The following is a 10,239-nucleotide window of genomic DNA, read 5'->3' as shown; positions in this document are numbered from 1 at the left end:
AATTTGATTTTCTTTGTCAAATCTAACTTATTACAAGCATCACATTTATAAATTAAACTTTAAAACAATATCGGAAATATAAATTATAGAAAGTAAAGAACTTATTGTGATAACGGTTATTTTACAGGGTGTTTTTTTGCACTAAATATATATGATAACGACATGTTTGAGTTCAAATCAGTCAACTAATAAAGTTGTATGTTTAACCCACTCAGGGCCATTACTTTTTCGAAAAATCTGTGATTAAGCTCTGGAAAATAAGATTTTTCATCCGGCACTAACAATAATATCGGGTTGTACTGGTCCAGAAAGCTTTCAGAACCTTACAGCACTCGTGTTGTTGTCGTTGATGACCTTCTTCCATTTGTCATTTTAATGACTAGTTATTACAGGTATATATAATCAATACAAGCACATAAACATGAAAATTAAATTGTCAGTCATTTCTAGGACATGGTCAAGTTTTCCTAGAAACACAGAAGGACATGGTCAAAGCTTGATTAAGTGCTGTCACCGCGTTGTTCTTGCCGTCTCTCTATCCAAAAAGAACAAAACCAGCTACTTAAAAAGATGAAAAAATAGCTATGGCGTCGATAAGAATTTCGAGTACTGCCATGGATGAAATAACCAGTTAAGTCACCTTGATGTTATTGTACCCGCCCGCTATTGCTATTTACATGCCTTCTCTTTCCCCCCTTCCTTGCAGTCTTCAAGTTATCTACGCATGCATACATTGGGGAGTACTGAAGGGATAAGGGATTATATATATAATTGATTTAATGAAAAGGAGAGAGTCACAAAAAACTAAATTGATTCACGTAGGTAGAATAACAAGACAGTGATTTGTAAGGTATAGACTTGTATTTAGGATTATATCATATATTTAAATAGAAAAACCATAACCACTCTGAGAAACTCACGATTGCAGCCCATAGAACACCTAAGAGGATTTCTTTTCCAAGATTTGCAAGCGGTTTCATAACATTTGTTTTTGATGGCTAGATTTAACTGCAGGTATAAAAAAATTAATTTAATCTAAAAATTTAACTTATTAGATAAGATTCTAGAACTTATATTATTTTATGCTTAATTTTTATCAAATAAATAATAATAATAAAAAAATTTAAACTCGTAATCACTTAATTATTAAAATTTCCATACCTTATTAAATAATCAATTTAATCTCTAAACTTAATTTTTTAAATAATATATATTATTTTTTAACATTTCCTTAATCTTTTTGCATTACCATCTCCTCTTGGTTTCGCGATTAATATTGGCATTCATGTGATGTCAACCTGTGAGTCGACCATGGAAACAATTACCTCAAATATACCGATGATGTCATAAGCTGGAAGGTTCATCTCATACCTTCAAATGCAAAGGGCACACAGTGGGAAACTACGTTGAAGGGTGGGGACAAAAGCACCCAGATTTCAAAATTTACATTCTAGTCCTAAACGTTTGAATTTTCTTAATTATACCCTTAAAGTTTATTTCACATGTTTTGCATCCTTAAAAATCAAGTATTAAGGATGTTGATATAAGAGTAGTAGATAAAAACCGCGTTACTAAAAGAAATTCCCATAGCAGCAGATCAAAGGAGATGCGAAGGTAGTAAAATTTACTAGATATATATAAATGGATCCATCACAAAAGCCGACCAACAAGAAAAGTCCTAAAGCAAACGCCAAAATTGAATCTCCGTTCAATACAAAATACTCAAAAGCCGCAATGGAAATGCCAATGACTTGTGTTGTCACTGTTTCACAACCACTTGCCTTTCCTTCTCTAGCCTTCTCTCTCTTCCTCTCTAACCTAAATCAACTCCACTAAAAGCCCGTTTTCTTCGTTTCTCTAACCTTTATCTCGTATACTGATTCCAAACAAAAAATCTGTGGGCAAATATTTACTATCGCAACAAGATTTTCAATTTCTTGGTGTGTGTGTGTATGGAGTCGGCAAAACAACAAAGCTCGGAGACTTCAAGTACTGAAGAAAATTATGATCGTCAAGAACAAGTCAAAGAGGACTTATCAAGCCGTACACCAATCTCTGCTAAACGCTCATATGAATGTTCTTTTTGCAAGAGAGGCTTCACCAACGCGCAGGCCTTAGGGGGGCACATGAACATACACCGCAAAGATCGAGCTAATCGAACCAAAGACAAGCAACTTGCAAGTTCTTCGTCAGTATCAAGCAAAGCCCGCGAGGAAATCAAGAATCCTAGATATATGGTACCAAATTCAAGTGAACCCACGAAGTACTATCCGGTTTCGGAGGCTCAGAGGAATTATGGAACGTATTTTCAGCAACCAGGATCTAACCCTAGAGAGCCATATAGTTACAAACATGACAGTAATGATTTTCTTGTGCCGAGATCTCAATCCTTGAGCATGAATGACGAGCTTTGGAGTACAAGTATAGGCTTGCAAATTGGGTCTTCCAAAATACAAGATAACGGAGGGAACAGGAGGGTTTCTGACGATGATGAAGTCGATTTGGAGCTTAGACTTGGCCATGACCGCTAATGAGTCACACGGGTAAATCTCTCTTTAAAGAATGAAGAAAATGTATTGTACAAAGGTTACGTACTTATTTGCTGGTACTGTTTGACAGGGGAGGGTATTTGTGGATTCCATGAAGATAGAAACATACATATATTTGCATATTACTGTTCCATTGGTGTAATATATAGATTATGCTGAGAGATCGAAAACGAATGATATTTGGTTCAGAATCGTACATCCTCGATAGATAAACCTATGGATCAAGTTCTTCTCTGCAGGAGGTAAGTGCATTGTATTACTGGTTCGGTGAGGCTACGTTCATACAAAATTACAAGGCTAGCTTTATCATGTTCTACAGTTTCTATATCTCATTCAAACTCAAATAATCGATGTTTGGAGATTATTGAGAATTGACCTTGTTCATAGTGAAAAACTCTCCTGTTTCCTTCGGGTGTTTCAAGCCTAAGTAGCACTCCATCCTCAAAACATGCATGCCTAACAACTCTTGTGTATATAACCCTGTTGCTTAATTTTATGTTTCTTCTTGTACCTGCAATATTAAACTCACACATATAATGTAACCATTTGTAAGAAAATATGAATGCATTTTTTTGTTTTTAATTTTTTTCTAGCTTGATGACAGATTATTTCCATTGTGAACCACTAATAATTAATAAACAAGGGCGAGCCACACACATTTTAGATTGGATATGTCTCTTCCGGTTTGCCATTTTCATGTAGCTTCAAAGTTTCATTCTTGATTTTTCTTATACAAGATTAATCAACATTTTATTTGTTACTGCATTTTCTCCTTCCATTATATGGACAACAGGTTAGACCTCGATCAATCCTCTCTGTCAAATATATACATAATTGCCCAAAATTGTCTGATTGGATGGCACTGAGGCTTATGAGGATTCTTCACAAACATGTGTGTGTGTGTGTGTGTGTGTGTGGAGTACTAGGGAAATATGAGTTCGTGAGTATCTCTGGTTTTTCTTTCTGGAATGTTCTTGACGATCTCATATTTAATCCAATACTGCACTTAATTCATGTACAAATTATTCCATACTATGACACCAAAGCATGCATAATTGTTAATCAGAGAAACTGTAACACCCTAGGAATTATGGTAGATCATTAACATCCATGAAATTAAGTTATAATTGACAGAAGTTGGGCATTAATTTGCTTTCATAATTAGGAAGCATTGATCGATGAAGCCAAACAATAACCTTTGTAAATTATTAATCCCTGGGATTTTCCCATTGATTATTAGCTTGTTTGCCAAAGGTTACATTTATCACATTATTTGGTGTTATAAGACGTAATGTATCTAGCAGTAGAAGGTAATTAATATACATGCGGTGCTGGTGATTTTCCAAAATGTTTAATATTTAAATGAGATATATTTCCTACCTTGAAAGCTATAGTGTTCTGAACTAGGTCAGAAAACCGATTTCTTGTGTGCTTCTTCTCCCCCTGTCTATCACATGGATATTTTGCATCATGATCATTGATAATAACTTCGCAGAAATTGTCCAAATATTATATTAATTTATCAAGCAATAAATCCAAAATCTTTAGCTTCTTCTGGCTGTTTCGTGAATGTAAGAACTATATGCATGTGAATCCTTGCCATTAATGACTATCAGGAAGCATTACTATTACTAAAGAGAAAGGACAAAAGTTGTTGCAAGTTTATAAGTTTCATTTTAATATCTAGTTAATGTAAAACCATTTAAATCCTTTTTTTTTCTTCTCTTCTTCTTCGGTTTCTGCAGACTAAGCTTCGTCTTTGCTCTCTCCAAGTCGGTTGTTCTCCCCTCTTAGTATAATAAATACCTAATGCTATTCATTCTAAGAAAGTTAGACTGCTAATTGCACCTTCTTAACGATGATTTCGAAGATAAGAAAAACTGGCCTCCAAAGTCCAATGGATGATTTTATTATATGTAAGCATGGATTACTGCACTTTATATATATGATTCATGTATATGCAATTCTTGCTTGATCGTTTCACTACAAGATTCAACAGTTTTACCGACGGAATTTTTCCGTCGGCGTAAGACACATATTCCATCGGTAATTAATTTACCGACGAAATCACCTACGGATAATTTCCGTCGGTGAATCTTTTGTCGGTAATTTTTTGCCCATCGGTAATTCCATCGGTAAATTAATTACCGACGGATTTACTGGCGGAACAGACACGTCGGTAAATTTTTTTTATTACCGACGGATTTACCAACGGAAATTTCCGTCGGTAAATCCGTCAGTAATTATTTAAAAACATTTAAATAAAAAATTCATTTTATAAAATTATAAAATAATTAAATTAACATAAATCAACATTGTATAATATATACTCAAAATGCTTGGAAAAAAGAATAAGAAAATCAACTCAAACAAATTTACAACAAATAAATAAAACAAAAAAATTAATTCAACTAAAAAAATTCATATGAAAAAAATGAAGTTGCAATTGCTAAAAATTTAAAAATCCTATAAATAAATCAACTAAAAATTGATCTCATATGAAGAAAAAAAAATCTCACAACAACATTTATATAATTATTAAGAACAAAATCAATTAAAATTAAATAAAAAACAAATATAGTGAAAAATCATGAAAAAATAAGAAAAAAGAAAGATCTTACCTTAATATACTTGCAAGTAAAGCTAAGGAAAAAAAAATTCGTGAAGAATATTAATTAAAAAAAACTAAGAGGATAAAAAAAGAAAGAAGAAGAAGACATACCTGAGCATGGAGGAAAAGAGAAGGAGATGAGGAGAGAAAAGAAGAGAAAGAAATAGATATTGATGTTTTTTACATATAGTGAAGAAGAAGAAGAAGAAGAAGAAGAAGAAGTAGAAGTAGAAGAAGAAGAAGAAGAAGAAGAAGAAGAAGTAGAAGTAGTAGTAGAAGAAAAAGAAATAATGAGTCTGTCTCTTGTGAAATAAGCGGATTGAGGTTTTTTATTGGGGCGCTTTACCGACGGATAATTGAATATTAATATTTTTTAATTATTCCGTCGGTAATTCCGTCAGTAATATTTAATTTAAATTTTCAATTTCGTAAAAACTTTTCAGAAACCGCCAAAAATTACCAATGATTTTTCAATCCGTTGGTGATTCCATCTGTAATATTTAAATGAAATTTTTAAATCAATTGAATTTTTTCAGAAAACCACCAAAAAACGCCGATGTATTTTCAATCCGTCGGTGATTTTGTCCATAAAGTAAAACAATTAACAGTGCAATTAGAAGATGAACAGTTCTGGAGCTCTCTGCAAAATACCGACGGAATTTTTTCGTCGGTAATTCCCTTTGTAATTGACATGATGAACAGTATTCACAGTTTACCAATGGATTTACCGACGGAATTACCGACGGAATTTTTCCGTCGGTAAATCCGTTGGTAAAAAACTGACACGTCATCTTCTTTTTTTTTTAATTTTTTTTCCCACGGTAATTCCCTCGGTATATACCGAGGGAATCTTTCCGTCGGTAAAATCCCTCGGAAATATTTCCGTTGGTAAAATCCCTCGGAAATTTACCGACAGAAATATTCCTTCGGTATTTCCGTTTGTATTTATTGATTTTCTGGTAGTGTTTGGATGTGAATGTGACAACCAACGAAGGAAGCGCATGGTGCATTGCCCCATTTATAGGATGCTTAACCATGCAAGTAATTTTGTAAATAGAAGCCCAAGGATATTAATTTTTCTCCATGAGCTAGCTCTCTCTCTCCCTGTAGTTTCCAATCTTATTGTAGGCATGGGATTCATTGTTTACCTAGCTAGCCACATATAAGGCAATGAAAAGAAACTGTACAATTAAGAGACTTTCCTTTTATAAATAAAATCCCGAAATCTTTTTAGATAAATCCATAGTTATTTTCATTGTATCGATATGATCTCTTGATAGAAACCCGAAATTCAAAACTGTGACAGTAAGATTTCCAGCAATTTGCAGTCCTCTATTCGCATCCTGTTCTGGGCTGTATGTAGGCCTGGGCTAGACCCAAGTGTTTAAGAAATCATCCGAGCACACTCTAACCCTGATCTAGAGAGAAAGAATTCATTTTTTATATACCCTCTTTGACCTTTTCAGGGCATTGAGCCTGGGCTAGTTCAAAACGCCACAAGATTCTCTAAACACAGGCGGCCACAGAGCGTCACAATATAAACACGGCCCACGCGCAGGTGCGGAATTAGGACAAATAATTATTATTTTTTTAGCTCTCTTCTTCGATAAATTATAAATTTTATCTTTCAATAAAAAGATTTTCTAATTTTACCCCCCTAAACTAAAATGATGTGAGGCCATGATTACCGGTCGCTATTAATCCAGTGGCTGAGGATTGACCATCATGAACTGTTCGTACACCACGTGAGCCATGTGCCATGGCGTGTAGACTGTAGCCTTTCCTTTATTTTTTACTCTGTAGTAAATTCGCTCGCAATATTCCATAGCAAGCAAGAAAGCATCTAGGCTACCCCTTAAATGTCCGAGAAAGCCAAGGATATGACTCTTGTGCTTTTGACACGTGGGGTGTATTGCCATGCATGTGACACATTTGGAAAAGGGCATGTGCATTTGTGCAGAGGACCCCTCCACCACCTTCGCCGAGCATGTAACATCTCTGTCCGTGTAGCAGAGCACATGGACCAAGTGTAGTTTTTCTGCCGTTACTTGATTTAGGTTATGTTTGTTGTAGTTTTTATAGATCAATTTAACTTTTTTAATATTTTATTTGAGTACAAATTATGAGTATGATCTGTTAAAAATAATTCTTAACTTTAACATTACATTCTGTAAAATTGAGTTAAGATTTCACTTTTTGGAATTTTGAACTTTTAAATTATAAATTCTAACTTATATAACAATCTCTTTTAAAAAAAAATATTTTTATTTTAAATTATCTATGAAAAAATAATTTTTTAAATTATATTTAAAAATCATAATTCAAAAATTGTGTCAAACATGCTCTTACACAACCTCAATTATGTTTCTTGCTTCGTGTCCCTAGAGTAAGTTATATTATTCACATTCAAAACGAGTATTTGAATAAGAAAGTCTAAAATGTCAAAAATATAATATGTTTTGAATTTTTAAAAGTATTTTAATTTGAAAATAAATTATTATTTTTTTACTTTAAATTATTTTTTTATTAATTTTAGATTGTTTTGACATGTCGATATTAAAATAAATTTTAAAAAATAAAAAAAAAATTTATTTCAATACATTTCCAAACTAAAAGTACTTTGAAAAACAATAGCTACTACGATAACAAAAAAAAAAAAAAAAACTCTATAAAAGCTTTCAACATGACTTTGCTTTTCTTTTACGTTATTTTTTTAAAGTAAAATTTTCAGATGTATTTGAACAAGTTTTATTTTTATTGTGATATTATAAAACCATAAAGAAATAAGTTATAGAATAATATAAATCAAATTTTAGGACCTCACCTAATAGCTTAAACTATTGGGTTGAGATGATTCTTTGACTGGTATCAGAGCCTTGATGACCAAGTGGTCACGAGTTCGAATTTCACCATCCATATTTATTTGATAAAAAATAAACACAATATAATGTGAGCATGTACAAGTTTTAAGCCCAAAAGGCTTTCACTTGAGGAAGTGTGTTAGAGAATAATATAAATTATATCCTGGACCTCACCTAACAGCTTAACCTATTGGATTAAGATGATTCTTTGACAAAATAAAGATATATTTCCTTATTTAATTTTAGAATTTTTGTTATTTTTTTTATATTAAGTTATGTACTACAACAATAATAATAGTGATAATAGATTGACTTGAGGAGATTTTTGTCATAATATTGTAAATAATGAAGATACATTAATCATAATATTAATCAAATTTCAATTTCATAACACTTGAAAAAGGTGACATTTTTGGGATTAAACATGAGAATTATTTTGGAGAAGAATGAAAGATTCATAAAAAAATTTAGATTCTCTAAACAAACCGGACACGTAAATACTTCAAGCTTGATTTGCTTTCCTACCTTAATTATATATGCTACGTTTTTTCGGGTTCTTGCAGCCTATAACCTATTTTTTATCAAAATTAAAAAAAAAAATTACATGGATGCTTCTTTGAACCTCATTCTTCGTCACAAACGAGTGAGTGGCAGAAGAAACCTTGTCAGATATTGTGAAACATTTATATAAAACTAATAATTGAAGCAGGTGTTCTAATCGGAGGAGAGGAAATCAACCAAAGGTATTACGTGTACTTACAAAATAACTCGGTGCTTTAGAAGTGCATATCATTCAGTATTTCTTCTATTTAAATTAAATCACGTATCATAATTGACAATGTTTTAAAATTGATATAATTAAAGTAAATTAATATTGTACAAACAAACATTTCACAAAAATACATGTTACTGTTACTTTCTAGATCATATATTAGTCACTACACTATCAAATTGACACATATACCATTAACAATTTGACACCTAAGCTTGAGTAGAAATTTAATATGAAAAGTTTGTTCGTAATTTTTTTTAAAAGAAACGATGTATCTGAGTGTGTGTATAACTTATTAATCTAAACTTGGTAGAATGTAAAGCCAAAATTATATGGGCATGACTTGCTTTTATATTCAACACCTTTGGGATGAGCTACACGTTAAATCCAAATATATATGAATCTGATGATATGTTAAACCTAACATCTTTAAGTTTAGCTACGTGTTGAGCCCACATACATGTGGGCTTGGTAAGGTGTCAAACCAAGCACCCTTGAATTCAGCTACACGTTAAGTCTTAGTGCATATGGGTATAAAGAGATATTAAACATAACATCATTGGGTTCAGCTACGCGTAGAACTCAAATATATATGGGTCTAGTAAGTTGTCAGACCTATATCATCCTTGGGTTTCCCCGTATTGGTTCACGAAGATTTATTTATTTATTCTTATATCTTTTAACATGAAATGTTAAATATCAATAATAATCATCTTTTTATATCCCTATGTGCCTAAAAGCCTTCTAATGGTCTACCTTATTTCCATTAATATTAATATTATATAAGAGATATTTATTCTATATTGATATTATGTAAGGGATATATATATCCCTTATTAATATTATATACGGGGTATTTATCTCTTGTTAATACTATCAAGAGGAGATGACGTTCCAACCTCTCTATTCAAGAACATGATAGAGTTCAGAAGCTATATTTACCATCTAAACCACTCAAGTAAAGAGTTCATATTTTTTCTACTCTCTAAGTATCCATACTCTTATTCTTAGAGCATTTATCATACACAGTTAAGAACAAACACTCTTGTTCTTAGAATTTAAAATTTATTCTATCTTAATTTGTGTTTTTTTAAAAAAACATTGGTCATTGGTTTCTAATTTGTTCAATTCAACCCCTATCAACCATCAAATTTTCTTTCTTTTTTTCAAATTCATTAGCATGTTCTTGCTAATCAAGCCACTTGTCTTCCTAGATTTGTTTTTATTTTGCAACCTTTTCTTTAATTTTTGTATTAAAAGAAAAGGATAGTTCTAGGGAATTCAAAATTGGGTTATGACAAAAATCACTGACTTTGTCAACAGAGAATCCCTAAATACCACTAAAATGAACTATTTTGTGGTTGTTAGGTCTTTTATCACCTAACATCAACTTTATAAACTTTGAATAAGAGAATATTGACGTGAATGTGATAACCTTGTCCTTTT

General features: G+C 32.0%; 1 protein-coding gene across 1 annotated transcript; it reads left to right on the top strand.

The window, feature by feature from the left end:
* The first annotated feature begins 1,795 nt into the window (after window positions 1-1,795).
* Window positions 1,796-3,033, top strand: LOC118061558 (uncharacterized). Its single transcript, XM_035075030.2, has one exon. The coding sequence runs from the start codon at window positions 1,953-1,955 to the stop codon at window positions 2,529-2,531; it is 579 nt and encodes a 192-aa protein (XP_034930921.1). The 5' UTR covers window positions 1,796-1,952; the 3' UTR covers window positions 2,532-3,033.
* Window positions 3,034-10,239: the final 7,206 nt, after the last annotated feature.

Source organism: Populus alba, chromosome 10 (genome assembly GCF_005239225.2).
Source record: "Populus alba chromosome 10, ASM523922v2, whole genome shotgun sequence".
NCBI classification, from domain to species: domain Eukaryota; kingdom Viridiplantae; phylum Streptophyta; class Magnoliopsida; order Malpighiales; family Salicaceae; genus Populus; species Populus alba.
This window is presented reverse-complemented; position numbering and strand designations above follow the sequence as displayed.